Source organism: Scardinius erythrophthalmus, assembly GCF_964197995.2.
Source record: "Scardinius erythrophthalmus genome assembly, chromosome: 23".
Taxonomy (NCBI): Eukaryota; Metazoa; Chordata; class Actinopteri; order Cypriniformes; family Leuciscidae; genus Scardinius; species Scardinius erythrophthalmus.
The window spans coordinates 9,912,909-9,931,408 of NC_138243.1; the positions used below are offsets into that span (position 1 = coordinate 9,912,909).

At 37.0% G+C, this 18,500-nt stretch overlaps 2 protein-coding genes across 3 annotated transcripts in view; one reads left to right on the plus strand and one right to left on the minus strand.

Moving 5' to 3' along the window:
• mtrex (Mtr4 exosome RNA helicase) overlaps nucleotides 1-1,474 on the minus strand; it is a 39,567-nt gene extending 38,093 nt beyond the window's left edge. For both annotated transcript variants that reach the window (XM_081353794.1, XM_081353795.1), the window contains exons 1-2: nucleotides 1,321-1,474; nucleotides 849-986 (exon numbers count right to left, since the gene is read on the minus strand). In XM_081353794.1, coding sequence (XP_081209920.1) covers nucleotides 849-986; nucleotides 1,321-1,418 — 236 coding nt within the window. In that variant the 5' untranslated portion in view covers nucleotides 1,419-1,474. The remainder of the gene's footprint in view (nucleotides 1-848; nucleotides 987-1,320) is intronic.
• Nucleotides 910-18,500, plus strand: dhx29 (DEAH (Asp-Glu-Ala-His) box polypeptide 29). Its single transcript, XM_081353793.1, has 28 exons — nucleotides 910-1,494; nucleotides 1,972-2,155; nucleotides 2,427-2,500; nucleotides 3,212-3,325; nucleotides 3,433-3,562; nucleotides 3,653-3,792; nucleotides 4,702-4,842; nucleotides 4,925-5,051; nucleotides 5,550-5,705; nucleotides 6,526-6,697; nucleotides 6,783-6,903; nucleotides 6,987-7,589; nucleotides 8,825-8,968; nucleotides 9,050-9,226; nucleotides 9,347-9,487; nucleotides 10,222-10,366; nucleotides 10,562-10,682; nucleotides 11,319-11,403; nucleotides 11,852-11,940; nucleotides 12,029-12,157; nucleotides 12,897-12,971; nucleotides 13,712-13,937; nucleotides 14,132-14,268; nucleotides 14,352-14,442; nucleotides 16,148-16,465; nucleotides 17,836-17,967; nucleotides 18,121-18,217; nucleotides 18,334-18,500. Exons 2-28 carry the CDS (start codon nucleotides 1,996-1,998, stop codon nucleotides 18,387-18,389), a joined length of 4,101 nt encoding a protein of 1,366 aa, XP_081209919.1. The 5' UTR covers nucleotides 910-1,494; nucleotides 1,972-1,995; the 3' UTR covers nucleotides 18,390-18,500.

Genomic DNA, 18,500 nt, shown 5'->3' on the forward strand with positions numbered 1-18,500 from the left:
GGCGAATGGAAAGGGATCGTTCTTTGATCGCTTTCTGTACGTTAATTTAATAACAGTTTAAAAAAGATTATTTTCATAATACTACGAGAAATTATGTGAAGTTGATCGTTTAGTCACTGATGCATAAACAGTATTGAACGATTTTAAGAGAAAGATATCTGAACTTGAATAATTACACATCAGAAATCACTGATCGCAGATCAGGCATTAGAGTACACATGGTTACTTACATGTTGCTGGCAGATCCGTGTCGGGAAATTGTGATCGACTCACTGATTTAATAAAGTTTAACCATGCTGGAATCCTAAGGAAGCTTAATGCAGACTGTCTTCTTCCACAAACAGGCGCTGCACAATATTTTGTAAACCGCATGTTTATTGCTTGGAAGTAGCTCGATCCGGTTTAGCAATCATCATGTCGTCCTATGTTATTTAGCATGTTTGGGCGAATCGGTGGGCGGGGCTAAACAGGCCGTGTTGAAGTAGGCGTTGATCTTCTTTTGTGGAGGCGGTGTTTTATCCTCTTTGACGTCATTGTTCCCCACTTTGAAAAATGAGTCGTTTGCTGAGCCTGATGTCTATAAAAGCTTTTATTGGACTAACAAGGTAGTTTTCAGTTCTGAAACTTACAGGATATTATTATAGTATGATGATCTCTTATATGTCAAAAGCTCAAGGAAAATTTGATTTCTCAGTTCATCACCCCTTTAAACTCGGGTAAATTATGAGCAATGTGAAGCAAGATAACCCGGGGTTTGCAATGACCCAGTTCAAGTTCAAGTGTGAAGAGGCCTTATGAAGTATTTCAGACGTAGTACACAAACAGTACATCAAGTACACCAATCTTACTTGATCTCCTCAGCTGACACCGTTTCCAGCTTTTGTCTTTTCCCAAGCACCACCTCGTCTGGACCGTCATTTTCTTCATCTCTTTTGCGGACCGCTGCTGAATCGCCCTGCGGTTTATCGGCTTTATTGAGCGTCTTCCTATTAGATGTTAAGACAACAAGGATTCACTCAACAGTCATCTAGTGCATCTGTACAGATTATTAAACTAAGATAAAGTGGCTGGTAGGATATTCTTGCCGGTCTCCAGGGTAACGCTACTGCTAAAGCATTTTCAAGTAGTCTATAATCTAGGGATGGTTGCTATAGTGTAGCATAGGGAGTGTATTGTGTGTACAGGGAGACAGTCAGATAGACTGGGTATTTTAAGTTTCTATCAATGACTCGTCACATGTGTTCAGTAAGACCAGACAAATACTACAATATCTATTGATTAGTCCTGCAAAACAAACATATATCGCCAACGTTTTCATACCCTGACTGAGCGACGGACTTTGGAGTTGCTTTTTTGCTGGAACCGGCCTGTTCTTCATCAAACACGCTGAACAAATCGTCTCCAAAGGCGTCCGCCATGACTTCAAACCCTACAGACACAAATCCCACACAGACCTCGTGCCGGAAATGACATGCGCCGCGTCGGACGTGTGAAGTGAGCAACGAAAATACACAGTCAAACAAAATTTCTCTCTAAAAAAATCACAATAACAAATTCCAAAATACATTGTAATTTAAAAAAGCGAATTTGCCGTGATTTGAGTTTGGTATTTAATTACTTTTATTTAGTGACTACAACTTTTAAAGAGATTTTAATAGGTTTTGATAGACTGCAACAAATGCCTCTGCAACTTTGAACATGTTAATTCCAATGTCCTTTTAAATTAAGTGTTTTGTCCTGTTTTTCTCTCTCTCTCAGGAATTGTGGAGGCCCTATATAAATACACATTTAGTAAATAAAGGTTTCCGCTGAACTTTTAATTTGAAAGAAGCTTCTGTAGTGTCAGCCTTCACAGACTCTCATAGAGTTGGCTTAAGCTGGATGTGTCAGCACAGTCTTCTTTAGCATTTTCCAGCTATAAAATGTATGTTTATAGAAATGTTGATCGTTTTGTGTACTGATCCGTAACAGACACTTGAACTGATTATTTTCGCGATGGGTGGGAAGAAGAAGAAGTCGGCAGCGGCTCCCACGAGTGTGTGTGTGCAGCCGGTTGCTGTGAACGCGACCAGTGCAGCATCTGAACCCACGGGCAAAAAACACCAACAGAGACCAAACCATGAGAAATCAGCCTCGAAGGAAAACAAACCCAGAGGTCAGACGTCCTTTTAAAAGCTGCATTGCTTCTAATGTGTGAGGAGTTTGATGCATTAGACATTCACAAGCATTATGTAATTATATGACAATATATGAATCAACATTTTTATGACATTTCTACCTATTTGAATGCAGATGGCACTGTGTAGTGTAATAATCAATGAGAGTTATTATACAGCAAGTGTTGCATTGTTTCACTGATTCACGTGATGTTCAGAGCCAGTACAATCTTGACAGTTGTCTGCAAATGGTTATTTCTTTTCTTGTAGCTCCCAAAACATATGGTCTTAACACTAATGCACAGACGGACACAAGCGGTGTGGCTGATAAATCTATCCTGAAGGTATGTCTCACATTCATATAGTTCATGTTTATACGTTCATAACTGAAAACCTATCCAGTCTAAAAATAACAGTTGTTATGTAACACAACTGACCTGCATACATAACTTCTGCAGACAGATTAATACATTTGAACACATAAAGTCACTTTCAAAAGTTCAGGTCAGTTATATATTTCAGAAAGGATGCTTTAAATTGATCATAAAAGCATAGAAAGACGTTTTTTTTTTTTTTATTATTATTAAAAAAATGCTGTTCTTTTGAACTTTCTATTTATCAAAGAATCCTGAAAAAAAATATATATATATATCACAGTTTCCACAAAATTATGAAGCAGCACAACTGTTTTCAACATTGATAATAATCATAAATGTGTCTTGAGCATCAAATCATCATATTAGAAATAGAATGATTTCTGAAGGATCATGTGACACTGAAGACTGGAGTAATGATGCTGAAAATTCAGCTTTGATCACAGGAATAAATTACAGTTTAAAATGCATTATAGAGAACAGTGGTTTTAAGCTGTAATAATATTTCATAATATTACTGTTTTTACTGTATTTCTGATCAAATATATGCTGCTTTGGGTGTGCATATGCATAAAAAAATCAAAACTTCAATCAAAACTTTTGAAAGTTATTGTACACATCAATGTCTGTTAGTAGTATTATCAATATTAATATCTGTTTTTTTTTTTGCATGTCTCGTAGGTTGTTATCCATCCAGAACTGGAAAAGAAGGTGATCAAGTTGATCAATGATTACAGGCAAGAAAATGCTGATAAAGGACCAATATCTGGAAGAATCACCTCCAAGAAGTTGCTGGTATTTCTTTCCCTTTTTTTCTTTTCTTTTAATTGTAAAAAATAACGAATATTATTTATTATCTGAGAATTTTAAGAGAACATCATCTATCATATATTGTGTGTCAGGATTTGTACACAGCCTTGCAGAAGTTCCAGTTTAAGACGGAGCACATCGAGGAGGCCATGAAGAGCAGCGTGCTGTATGGAGGAGATCTGCACTCGGCGCTCGACTGGCTCTGTCTGAATCTCAGAGATGGTAAAAGCTTCAGATTGCAGTCATAAACTTCATAAACCCATTTTCTGCTCCTCAAACCTAAACCCTTGTTTTGCTTTTCTGTGAATAAAGATGAGCTGCCGGAGGGTTTCAGCCAAAAGATGCAAGATGAGAAACAGAAGAGTCGTCCTAAGTACCAGCCTCCTAAAGAGGACAAGAAGCAGCCGGTGACGAAAGAAGCCCCCAAAGAGGAGGAGAAACCTAAGGCAAAGGTGTGTTAAAGTGTCATTTTATGATGAATCACTTTTTTCTTTTAAAAGTTCCCCTATTATGCTATTTTGAAGGTTCCTAATTTTTTAAGGTCTCCTACAATAGGTTTACATGCATCCATGGTCAAAAAAGCACTTTAATTTTCTCATAATATACATTGCAGCACCAGCTCTTTTCTCACAGTGTCTGAAACGATTCGATAAAGTATTTGGTCTCTCTAAACCCCTAGTCTGTTGTGATTGGTCTACTCTGGAAACACACCATTGGCACGGCTCAATCCGAGGGGCGGGATAAACGGTTGTCTTTCAAATTCGCAATAGGATAGCGCTTCAACCAACCAGAGCGTTTTCCCACCAGCGGAGCTAGTTGATGGATTAGACTTTTGCTGTATCTGGTTGGCAAAACTACGAACACATCTTCCTTTTTTAAGAATGACTTCAGTGCCGTTCTTTGCTCTTTTCTCAAAGAAAAGCTTAACTCCAAGTCCTCCAGAGTCGCAGCCAAAGCCGATTCGAAAGGCCACTGTTCGTCAGCAGCAGCAGCCGCCATCTTCTTTGTTTTCAGTAGCAGGGAACCGTCAACTCTGCCGTCATTATGTTAAGCCCGCCCACCGACTCTATACACAATATGATTGGCATGACTAAAGTTTGTTTTTTCCTGCTCGCAAGCCAACTAGATGACAAGTTGCTAGACGACACTGGCTGCAAAATACAATTTGCTGCCGCTAGGGTGCATCTAGATTTCTAGGCTATTTATCATTCACTTTGATCGTTGAAACTGTGCTGACATTTTACATTCACAAACAGCTACAGTATATTCCACACTACATGAAACGTAATATCTGAAAAAGCATAATGGGGCACTTTAATCTTTTGAGAGAAAAAGTTCAAAAACATTTTATTTGATGTCAGAGTCCTGTAAAAGAGGGTGGTGGCAGTATGAAGGAGTGGATCCTGCGCTATGCTGAACAATCTGAAGATCAGAGCAGCGAAGAAGATGAAAACACAGACACAAGTGTTTATAACCCAGAGTTGGAGGAGAAGTTTGATCCTGTGAGTTTTACTGAGTATAGTTTCTATAATATGCCAGTATTATGCCTGCAGCTTCCCATAAAATCCCATGCTCTTCCTGCAGAATGACAGATACCTGCTTCTGAGCGCTCAGCTGTATGATGCCAAGGACATGGCCACAGGATCGAAAGCCAAGAAGGACAAAGCAGGGCAGAGGACCGCACAAGATCGCATCAGAGTCATCCAGCAAGGTCTCTGTGCCGGCAGTGTTCGCTACTTTAGGGTATTTGTTAATTGTCTAGAATGTGAGTGTAATAAGGTTCGTTGCTGTGATGGTGTAGGAAGGAAGAAGACAGGGGTCGGCTGACTGGGACACTCACTTTATTTCTCAGTTTCAAATAAACAAAAGGGTGCGCACAAAGCGCCTTCACCGTGGTTTAAAAACACACAGCTTCTCAAACAACAATAAACTCAGCATTCAATTCTCTCAGTCCACATCAGCGTCCTTGTGAGGTCCCAGTCCAAAGCTCTCTCTTCTCTCTCTCGCTCTCCCCGGTTATATGCGGTCTCTCCACGCCAATTACTGCAATCAGACACAGGTGTTCATCATCTGCACTTGACCTACTTACTCACCGCTCGGCCCCCTCCTTTCTCTCCCGCTACAGACTTCGCGAAACCACGCCCCCCTCGCCACAGTGAGGAAGGGTTACTATGAATTTGTTTCTCAATAGTGTTTGTTTGCATTACAGAAATGAAGTCTTTGGAGTGTCATCCAATGTTTAATTCAGCTATCAAGGTTAAAGACACTCCTAAAGAGGAAAAGAAGCCAGTTACGCTCACTGATGGAAAGGAGGAACTCAACTTCAGCCTCTTTGAGCAAGCAGACGCACCACCAGCAGAAAAAAGTAAGAGTAATACATTTTTTAATGTATATTTATTTAGTTCAATAGTTTTATTTTTGTCTTGTGGTGTTTTTTGTTTTGTTTTTGTTTAGTCTGTATCATTTTATTTTATGCTATGTTGTTATTTTATGTTTTTGTTTATGGTATTTCGTTATTTTACATGATTTTTGTTTTATGTTATGTTGTTTTATTGTTATTTATTTTATTATATTTGTCATGTTTATTTTACATTTTCATCTTTTTATTTTTCATTTATGCTATTGCTTTATTCAGTTTATTTTGTGATATTTTATTTCATGCTGTTCTATGTTTTTGTTATTTATATTTTAATTTATTTTATTTTGTTATTTTATATTGTTGCTATTTCTGTTTATTATTGTATGCTCATATGCTGTTTATTTTTTTATTTTATTTTATGCTGTTTAATTGTTTTCTTTCTTGTTTAATTTTTGTTGTTTTACATTATTTTGTCATTTTATGTTTATTATGCTATTATCTATAAATGTATCTTTTATTTTAAATTAATGCTGGTATTTTATTGTTTTGTTTTATGCTATGTCATAATGTAATTTTGTAATCTTTTTTTTTTAACAAAACATTTTATTTTAACTTCATGCTGTTGTCTTATTTTGTTGTTTTGTTTTATGCTATGCTAAAAATTATTATTATTTTTACATTTATTTTATTCAATGCTTGTGCTTATGATTCGGTAATGCCTAGGTTCATATATTAATGTCTTTAATGTCCAGATATATGTCTTTTTTTGCATTATTTTTATTAATACTAATTATTATTTTTTGTCTGATCATTGTTGATGCTCTAGCGGAGATAAAGCAGAAGGAGCCCAAAGACATCCGAAACTTTGACTACACCTCCAGGAGCTGGACTGGCAAGTCTCCTAAACAGTTTTTGATTGATTGGTGCAGGAAAAACCTCCCGAAGAGCCCTCCACCATCCTTCGACAAAATTGCAGTCGGGAGATATTGGAAATGCAAGTATGTTGTGTTAAAATTGCATCTTTGACTCTGACTGTGTACTGAATGCATATTTGACTGTCTGGTTATTTGTCCTTGATGTCAGAGTGCGCATTCATAGGCCTAATGACGTTTTGGAGGTGTGTCCCACTATCCTGACTGAAGACGGCATGCAAGCCCATCACTTAGGAGCCACGCTTGCCCTTTATAAACTAGTCAAAGGACAGGTGAGTTTCAAAACAGTTCACATATTAGGGAGATACATGCTTGCTTTATGTATTTCATTAATTTCATCTTTGATCTCCATTAGTCTGTGCATCAGCTGCTGCCGCCCACCTACCGCGACGTGTGGCTTGAGTGGCGAGATGACGAGCAAAAAGAGGAGGAGCAAACCCTCTCCGCCATCAACAAACCACGTGACCAGTTCATCGCACGCCTGCTCACTCGCCTCAAACAGCAGCAGGCCCTCCAACTGCAGTCCAAGCCCCAGGAAAGTGTCCAGGACGCTGAACCGGAAGACTCCTGGGAGAACCTGGACGTGCAGGAGGACCACGAGCCTCAGCACGGAGGAGGCCTGATGGCGGAGGAGGCGTCTCGCAGGCTGTTCCTCAAACTGCGAGGCTCTCCTGTGGCGCACAGGCTTCTGGCTGAGAGGGAGCAGCTGCCTGTTTTCCAGCACCGTGAGAAGGTGCTAGAGGCTCTCCGGCGCCACCGCGTGCTGGTGATCGCTGGGGAGACGGGAAGCGGGAAGAGCACACAGATTCCTCAATTCATCCTGGAGGAGCTCCTGGCCGCTGGGGAGGCCGCGCAGCCGTGCAATGTGGTGGTGACGCAACCCAGAAGGATTTCAGCCACGAGTCTGGCCAGCAGGGTGTCGCAGGAGCTGGGGAGTGAGGACGGCCCGGGAGGCAAGGTTAGATCTCTGGAAGATGCTTTATAAAACTGTGTATGTGGAAATAGCTTGCTTTTAATGTTTTTCATCTCTAATAAGTCAGGTGGTATGTGATCGGAATCAAACATTTGGGCCAGTCACCTTAAAAGTTGTAGGTTCAAACAACACAAGAGACAGTCCTTGAGCTACTGCCTTTTAAGGCTCAGCAATAAGTAGTTTTACTTATTGTCCCTCAGGTGAAAATAATATATATGAAGTATATGTTATATACCTTCTATATATAATAACTGTTATAGAAATATTTTGATAAGTATTAATAATATAAATATTGACACAAATTAATAAGTACATAAGTATACTTTTATTAAATGTGTCAATGGCAATGCTAATTTTTTTTAATTAATTCAGAAATATATTTAAAATGAATACAACTCTTTTATGATTTGCATGTTTTTTATTTGTGAATTAAAATTAATTTTGATATTTTTTTTAGGGTGTGGTGAGAGTTAAATTCTTGAAAATAAAACTTTTAGTATTTTATTTTTTTAATTATTAATTATTTTTTATTGTTTCTTCGTATTATTTTACCACTTAAAACCACTTAAAATTTATAAAATTTATGTGTGAAAAACATTTGTCCACCAAATAAATATCTTGTAGTGCAACCAACAGGAAGAAAAGAGAAAATGACATGTTAAGCCACTCCCCAAAAACATATTTTTAAACAAATCATTACATTTAAAAAAAAAAAAAAAAACTTTATACAAATGTAAAATGTATAAAACGTTTGTCCGTCAAATTGAGTCATGTGGTGCAACCAACAAAAAAAACAATGACATAAAACCGGAAATATCACAGAGAAGGACCCCTCATGACTGTTTGTCAAGGTCAATTTTTCTCTAAAAATATCAGTTAATTTGACTTTTTTTTTTTTGTAAGATGTCATCATGTGGTGCGCGCATACATTTTATAAATATATATATATATATATATATATATAATATTATTATTATTATTATTATTATTATTATTTTTATTTTTTTTTCAACTTGATTAAGATGCACTTACATGTATTCAAAGTGTAAGGAAACACCACATGATTTAAATGAATACTTTTCCTAAAAATCGTCTAAAAGGTTTTCAAAGCCATATCTAAGAACTTGACACTTGCAAAATAAGTCCAAAGAACTCCAGTAAAGGTGTCGTACGGGTAGTTGACGGCAGAGTAACAATATTGTGGAATATTTGCATTACAGAATTCACTGTGTGGATACCAGATCCGTATGGAGAACCGCTCTGGTGACGCCACACGACTGCTGTACTGCACCACTGGAGTTCTGCTGCGCAAACTACAGCAGGACCGGCTCCTCAGCTCCCTCACTCACATCATCGTGGACGAGGTCTGGCTCGCATACATCTGGGGATATACCCACACTTAAGGCTGGACCATGTAACCCAAAAATTATGTCTCAATATTTTAGGTGCACGAGCGCAGCGTACAGTCAGATTTCCTCCTCACGATACTGAAAGATGTGGTTCATAAGCGTGCAGATCTGCGTTTGATCCTGATGAGCGCTACAGTCGACTGTCAGAAGTTTGCCAACTACTTCAACCGCTGTCCTGTGGTCACCATACCTGGCAGAACCTTCCCTGTGGAGGCAAGATTATATACATCTAAATAAATATCAACAAATACTGTATATTTACATGATGGTTTGTTTATTTTGAAGTAAATTCCAAATAAGAAAAAAATCCTAAAAACTGTGGTGGTACTGTAGGTGTTTCACCTGGAGGATATCGTGGAGGAGACGGGATATGTTCTGGAGCAGGACTCGGAGTACAGTCAGAAGTTTGTGGAGGAGGAAGACGAGGTCAGCATCAGTATCGCGCAGAAAGGAGGAAAGACTATTCAGCACCAGGTGAGACAGAAATCCACTTTTCTTTTTTCAGCAGAAGAATTTCATCAGTCCAAGTTTAATGCTGCGTCCCCATTCACATATTATTTGTCCTTAATAGTGTTTCAAAATTAGAATTCTCCTTGCTTTGCTCCATAACAGGTAACTTAATTTATTACATACAATGAAATATATATTAATGAATTAAATGCAAATTTCTGTAGGTGGCATTTTAAAGATTTTACAGATTTTTTTATTTTATTATTAATTAAAGGGTTAGTTTACCCAGAAATGAAAATTTTGTCATTAATTACTCACTCTCATGTCTTTTCAAACACGTAGGACTTTCGTTCATCTTAGGAACACAAATGAAGATCTTTTTAATGAAATCTGAGATTTCTGTCCCTCCATTCGCAGTCTACGCAACTAACACTCTGACGCTTTAAAAAGTTCATAAAGAGATCAGTATGAAGGTAATATGATGCCGTAAAGAATAGCATGTGCAGGGTAAGATTTGTGAGAGTGTACATAATATTGCAAGCGTACATAAAATTTGCATATGCAAGAAAAAATGTATAGGTGTAAATCGCCTTTCAAGTGTAATAAAAAAATATTTGCAGCATTTTACTGTTATTCGTAAGTGTAATTCATGTATTGTAAAACTGCAGCTTCATGCTAACGCATAAGAAATATGATCTGTATTGTTTCTGCGCTTACACTTTTGGCACGTTTTTCTTTCCCACAAATATTCTCTTCAGGAGCTGATTGTGAGGGACTCTGGTTCAGGCTGGGATCTGGGCCCTGAGCTGGATCACTTCAGCAGCCGGACACGACACGTCCTGCAGTACATGAATCCCAATAAGATAAATATGGATCTGATATTAGACCTGTTGGCGTACCTTGGTAAGATAACAACACATATACTGTATGCACAGTCAGTAGTTATAGTGACTGAACATGCCCCTTATTAGAATGCATACTTTATTATTAGTAGTGTTTGCTAATGAAAGCAACACTTGCAGTTTCCTTAAAGACTGTAAAAATGTACTCGTTAAAGGTTTTATGAATAAATGGAGTACCTCTGGTTCTTTTCCTAAGATAAATCACCTCAGTTTCGTGATGTGGATGGTGCGGTTCTGGTCTTCCTCCCTGGCCTGGCTCATATTCAACAGCTGCATGATCTACTGACCACCGACAAGAGGTTCAGCTCAAAGAACAGGTAACTCCGGCCTAAATTCGGGGTTTCTTAGAGACAGGAACTAAACAGAGCGTTACTGGCAGACTGAGAAGAGAGGTGCTGCAACCATGTAAAATATGGGGAAAATTATGTTTTTTGAACATTCAAGCATGAAAACCTATTCTAGTAGAACCCAAGACCAAAATCAAGACTTTGTAAAGGGGCATAACATGTTTTGTGTACCGTTCAAAAGTTTGGAATAATTTGTTTTATATATATATATTTTATTGTATTTATTAAGCCTCTTATTGTCACCTAATCAAAATACAGTAATAACAGTAATATTGTGAAATATGATTACAATTTAAAATAACTGTTTTCTTTTTTAATATATTTAAAAATGTCATTTAATTCCTGTGATCAAAGCAAAATTTTCAGCATCATTAATAATTTTTAGTGTCACATGATCCTTCAGAAATCATTCTAATATGCTAATATAAAGACCTTGCATTACATTTTCTCCAAAATAAGGCATTCTGGCCATGCTCCATAAGTAACTTAATTTATTAAATACAATGAAATATATAATTAAATACAAATTTCTGTAGATGGCATTTATTTTCAAATGTTATTTTATTTATTTTGTAATATGTTTATGTTGTGTTTGTTAACATATAGATACAAGCTGGTCGCCCTCCACTCCTCACTGTCGTCCCAGGACCAGTCTTCTGCATTCACAGTGCCCCCTCCTGGAGTGAGAAAGGTCAGAAGAGCATATTATATTTTCACATGACATCACAGCCCACCTGCAGGGCAAAACAAGGCTTTCCTCCATTCCCGCCAATTATTTTTACCAGGTTTGTCCTAAGTACTAAAGTAGTAAGACTGGTATTAAAACACCAAATTCAGTATACACATCATTGATGATGCATACTACGTACAGGCAAGCAGATTAACCCGGAATATAAACACAATGCGCAGGTTAGCATGAATTGTTCTTCAAAGAAACATTGAACCTTTTAGCATTAGTAATTGAAATAGTGCAGTACATGGATTACATAGATCACATGGATCACAAGTGCCCAAAACGTTTTCCTCTTTTAAGCTGCAGTTCTTTGGACGTTTTGCCCTCCAGGTCTCATGACGGAAAACTATGAATTACTATTTCTGCAGTGCATAGTATGTGTGCACCATCTTCATTTCTCTTTAAGATTGTTCTGTCCACAAACATCGCTGAGACTGGCGTCACCATTCCTGATGTGGTCTTTGTCATTGACACAGGAAAAACAAAAGAAAATCGGTGAGACGGGGCAGAAAATATCTGATATTAACTGTCTATGATGGAATGGTTTTGAATGTTAGCGGCTGTCTTCTGTTTCTGGTTTCAGGTATCATGAAAGCAGCCAGATGAGCTCTCTGGTGGAGACGTTTGTGAGTAAAGCCAGCGCCCTCCAGAGGCAGGGGAGGGCAGGACGTGTTCGAGAGGGCTACTGTTTCCGCCTTTATCCCAAATTCAGGTACAATGATAGACTTTTCTTCCTGATTGTGACGTATATCTGAGTGAAACCAGTTCTGGAACAAGAACAAATGTACGGTGGGACTTTATTTTGTCTATAGGGAATTGATTGGATGGTTGTGGTTTGCTATTGGTGGATCTTTTTTGAGTGACAGTTTATTGCCCCGCCCTCCTGCCAGTAAACACATCATTAGAGAAGAGAAGAGATAAGCTGCAAAAGGGAGGGGAAGTCACTCTGATTAAAAATCACGAGAGCACATTAATTTAAATGATGTACATGGATAAATCCTTTATAATAAATACCGTAATTTTTTCGTGACTTTAAAGATTGTGGCACATACAGTACTAACCTTCCATCAGAGAATCAATGACCTGTTTTGGTTGGCAATATCATATTTTCTATGATATTTTAGGGGGGAAATTTTGTAAATGTACATGACGATTTAGTCCAATTTGGTGGACAGAAACCTGAAAGAGTGCAAAAACAGCCTCACATTATTCAATACTTGAAACGGAAGACTCAAAACAGTAAAACTAATATTATCAAATGAATAGATCTCATTTAATATACTGTCAATATATATATATATATATATATATATATATATATATATATATATATATATATATATATATATATATATATATATATATATATATATATATATATATATATATATATATATATATATATATATAGTATACATGTCATTCTCATGTTCTTTGTTTTCCCACAACAGATTTGAGAGCTTCATTGCCTACTCTATCCCTGAGATTCTCAGAGTGCCTTTGGAGGAGCTTTGCCTTCATATTATGTTAAGTACCATGTTTTTCTCTTTAATCTACTCAAAATTTTGTTTTCGGTAAGATATTTGAATGTTTTTGAAAGAAAACATATTTAATGCTTGCCAAGGCTGCTTTTATTTACTCAAGAATACGGTAAAGCTACATTATTGTGAAATATTACTACTATCTAAAATCACTGTTTTCTATAATATATTTTGAAATGTAATTTATTCCAGTGATCAAAGCTGAATTTTCAGCATCATTACTCCAGTCTACAGTGTCAAATGATCCTTCAGAAATCAGTCGAACATGCTGATTTGATGCTCGGTTACACTTTATTTTGATGCTCCCCTTTAGACATTCTGTTGACTATACGTAATGTTGCACCTTCATGTCCACTAACTCTTATTAGAGTATTAGTTGAGTATTAATAGACTGTTAGGGTTAGTAGAAGTTGACACATAGTTGCAAAGGAACAGTACTTACAGTCAATAGAATATCTAATAATGAAGTGTTAGCAGATAATAAGCAGAGAGTCTATTAATACTCTAATGACTGGTAGTTGACGTAGTTGCAAAGTTACTAAAGTGGGTCATGGAAATAGTTACCAACCTTTCTTATTATTATCAGTGTTGACGACAGTTGTGCTCCTTAATATTTTTTGTGGAAACCGTACATTTTAGGGATTAATGTCTTTCAAAAAAGTCTTACTGACCCCAAACATTTGAAAGCATAAAGCCTCAGAGACCTTTTTCTGTTCGTGTTAATAGAAGTGTGATTATGGCTCTCCAGAGGATTTCCTGTGTCGAGCTCTCGACGCCCCTCAGTCGCAGGCCGTGTGTAATGCTGTCAGCCTTCTGAGGAAGATCAACGCCTGTCAGCAAGATAGCCACACCCTAACACCGCTCGGCCATCACTTGGCTGCACTTCCAGTCAATGTCAAGATTGGCAAAATGCTCATCTTTGGTGCCATCTTTGGCTGCCTGGAACCCATTGTGAGCGTTTTTTCAGCATTTTATTAATTTCTAACAAACAAACAAAAAAAGAAAATTCTGTCATATTTGCTCCTAACCTGTATGACTTTTATTCTTTTGTGGAACTTTAGTGTGCTTTACTTGTTTTTATCCATACAATGAAAGTCAATGGGGTCCAAAACAACACTGAGAAATTCATAATGTTTATTTTTCAGGCCACCATTGCAGCGGCCATGTCTGAGAAGTCCCCGTTTGCTACTCCTATGAGCAGGAAGGAGGAGGCCAACCTGGCCAAAGCTGCTCTAGCAGTTGTAAACTCAGATCACATGACCATCTACAATGCTTACCTTGGGTAATCACTCGTGTTCAACAAAACAGTACTTCATGGACAAAGGAAGTGAAAACGTTGTAATGAAGTTAGTGTTTTATTGACAGGTGGAAGAGTTCACGGGGCGAGGGAACGCGTGCTGAAATGGCCTACTGCAGGAGACACTTCCTGAATCGCACTGCCCTCATGACGATTGAGGTGACGTCCTCTTACAGCTACGAACGCACTTGCTGATTAATTTGCAGAGTCATGATAATTAACAAATGTACCTCTGACCTGCTAGAACTGGCGATGGTTGATCGCGTGTGTGCAAAATAGAATTTGAAATGTTTCTTTTAAGGTATAAAAAGTGTGTCCGAGATAAAGAGGAGGAGAAGTATTTAAAAATCTGGTTTAAAACACTAGTGTTAGGCTTTTAAAAATGTATTCTTTGCATTCTTGTTGGTTTCGTACATTTTGTTCATACATCATTTATATTGCCGTTTATTTTAGATTAATGTCTCTGTGGTGTAACCATCCAGTGATATTTTAGTATTATAAAATAGTGATATTTAAGTATGAATTAATATTTTGAACTAGCCTTTATTTTTATATTTAATTTAACTGCTTTTGTTATTTTTATTAGTTATTTTTTATATTTCGGTAACACTTTACAATAACACTTTCCATTTGTTAATAATAGTTATCTGCATTATTTAACATGAGCTAACAATGAGCATTTATTAGTTAGTTAAGGTTAATTTCAACATTTACTAATACATTAATAAAATCTAAATTTGTATCTGTAAATGTAATTTAATATACAATTAATTTAATTTAAAACTTTCTCCTTCGCGTTTTTCGCGTACAGATGACAACGATCCCGTTCACACGGATCTGCGTAAACGCTGTATTATTCATGCCAGGCCAGTAGATGGCGATGTAACTTTGTAAAGAAACACTACGCGCCTATAGACTGAACACGCTCTTGTGGTGAACAAGCTATTTTTAAACAATATCATGAATCTCAACATTTTTGAATCACGAATATAATGAAGTTTGCTGAAGTTAGTCCAGTTGACACTTTTTTGGTCAACTGAGGCCATAAGGGTTTACAGGAGTCCCTGTCTGTGATTTATTATTTCCTGTTTTGTGTTTTCAGTCACATGATAACAAAATGGCTTCCTGCATGTTGGGTACACAACACTTTTTTTTGTTTTACATTTGTTGCAAAACGTTTTTCAAATACTAGTAATATTTAAAAAAAATGACTTTTTTCAGAATCTCTAGATGGTTCCACCTCCTTGTCTTTTTTTCTTTTTTTACTCTAAGGCCCTGTTGGCATTAAGATGTGTTTTGGTCAATCGGATCACAAGTGGACAACGCTAAATACAGGTGTAAACAGGGTCTAAAACATTTTGAGCCACTTCCAGGGGTAGTTGAAAACACATTAGTCCGGATTGCTTTCGTAGTGTAAACTCTCATGTGGTCGAATGTGTTCGAACGGCCACAAAAGCTGCTGCTCTCTGTATGTTTTTCCCATCATCTCCGGGCACGGAGAATTATTTATTTCATTAGATCAAAAAGATCTAAAAAAAAAAAAAAAAACATACATTTACCCACCCGTAGACCCTCCCCTCAAATAAATCAGCACAGAAGTGGTTGAAAGTGGACAAAAGAGACAGATTAAAATACTAGGTGTAAACGGGTATGTCTCCCTCGTCTACTAGAGACCAGATCGACTAAAACCAAGTGTAAACAGGGCCTCTATCACAAAAATATAAAAATGTATGGAATGAATTTATAACTTCAGAAAGTGAGGTGTATTCAACTAAATGTATGCATTTTGAGTGTGTTTTTTGAATAACTAGAGGCAATACATTAAACTGACTTTTAACTATTCAGTGTTGAACTTCCTCCTCAGGATGTGAAGAAGGAGCTCATTAGGATGGTGGAGCAGGCCGGTTTCACAGCCTCCAAACCCAGCCGGACTCCTCGCTCTCGACCCAGCGCCGAACCCAAAGCCCTCGGCTCGCTCTCCAAGCAGGACGTCTCTGTTCTCAATGCCGTGCTGACGGCGGGTCTGTATGACAGCGTGGGCCGTATCCTCTACACCCCCTCTGTGGACGTTCAAGATCGGGTGGTGTGTGTGGTTGAGACGGCTCAGGGGAAGGCCCATGTTCACCCCTCCTCCGTCAACCGCTTCCTGCAGACCCACGGTTGGCTGCTCTTCCAGGAAAAGGTGTGTTGGGGTTAGCTTTAATATATGCCTGTGGCATTTTGTGTTTTTTTTTTATCCATCCCATTTTACATTCTTGTACATGGCTAACTCTGTGGAAGCGTTTTATTATTTGGCAATCGAATTTATGGGTGAAGCAAGCATTACTATTAGTATTGCTTTTTTAACTAATGTGAACAAACCGCTAACCCACAATACTACACTTGTGATTCGGCCCGCAGAATTTGTGCTACAGAGATGGGTCGATCATGTGCTCTTTTTTGGTCTATCTATTCATTTAAATGAAAATACATTAAAAATGTTACTCATACACTACTGTTTAAAGGTTTTGGGTAAGTTTTTGAAAGATGTCTCTTATGTTCACGGAAGCTGCATTTATTTAATCAAAAATACAGTAAAAATAGTATTATTGCTAAATATTATTACAATTTAAAAGAAGTTTCCTATTGTAATATACTTTAAATTGTAATTTATTCCTGTGATGAAAAGTTAAATTTTCAGCATCATTACTCCAGTCTTCAGTGTCACATGGTCCTCCAGAAATCATTCTAATACGATGATTTGAAACATTTATTATTATTATCAATGTTGAAAACAGCTGTGGTGCTTCATATTTTTGTGGAAACCGAGATATATTTTTTTCAGGATTCTTTGATGATAGAAAGTTAAAAAGAAAAGCATTTATTTGAGAAAAAACTAATCTTTTGTAACATTATAAATGAATAAAAACATCAATTTCCCCCCCAGAAAAATCTTAGACCCCATGCTTTTGTACAATAGTCACAAGTAGACATGAATTCACCTCTTCTATGATGGACATGTTTTTAATTTCAGTTTTAACATGTATTAAAATTCATTAATCATTAATCATAAGGTAAAAAACAAACAAAAATGTTTGAAAAGAAAACCTTATGTTTTTTGGCATTATATTCTATTATTTCTTAAAAAAAATTTTTACTAAAATTATGTAATTAGATTGTTATATTATATTTTAATAAAATTGCTTGTTAATATTTGCAAAAACGTCCTCAAAATCATGTGGTGTGACCAACATGCTGGAAAAAAAGATACTTATTTTATAACAAGATGGTGTGGCGACTCAAAAACATTTATATTTATGGTAATAAAGGTGTAATAAATACTTTTACCTTGACATTTTTATTTTAAAACAATTTTGGAAACAAAATTGAAGGTGTTTTCTGAAACATTTCTTTAAAAAGTTTTTTTTTAAACCATATGAAACCAACATAAAAACAGATGCTTTTCCTTACTTTTTAAATGACTTTTCCTTTTCATTATTATGGACACTCTTATATGTCATTGACCCTTATCATTTGTGTATTTGAACCACTATTTTCTCATTTTGCTTACAGGTGAAATACTCTAAGGTGTTTCTAAGAGACACTACGTTGATCTGTCCTTTATCATTGCTGCTGTTTGGAGGTGATATTGATGTGCAACACAGGGAGAGGCTCATCTCTCTGGATGGATGGATCCACTTCCAGGTCAGGGAAAGGTTTTGCATGCATGTCCTGTTTCATTGGTTATCCATGCTTGGCTGGTTACCTGCTTAGTTTGCATTGATCACCTCATTGGCAGGAGCACTGAGGCATCACAAAATGTGAGATAACTCTGTTATCTGTTTCAATTCCCATCAGGCTCCAGTCAGAATTGGCGTGATCTTCAAACACCTTCGCAAGCTGATGGACTCCCTCCTGGAGAGGAAATTGGCCAACCCTAAAATGAATTTGGAAGGTAACTTTAACCGTAACTGGTTATTAAATGAATGAATCATTATATTCATAGTCAGTCAGTATATTTATACGCATACCTTTTCGTCTTTTTGTTGTGAACACTTTTATCCTCTTCAGATGAGAAGACCATACAGATCATTACAGAACTGATCAAGTCAGAAAACATGCCCTGAGGAAGTGCCTGTTTGTATTCAACCATGAATTGACTGAATTAAATGCTGACAAACCTCACCGAGGGGTGAGACTGTAAATTATATTGCCAAACTATAAAAATATTTTAAGAC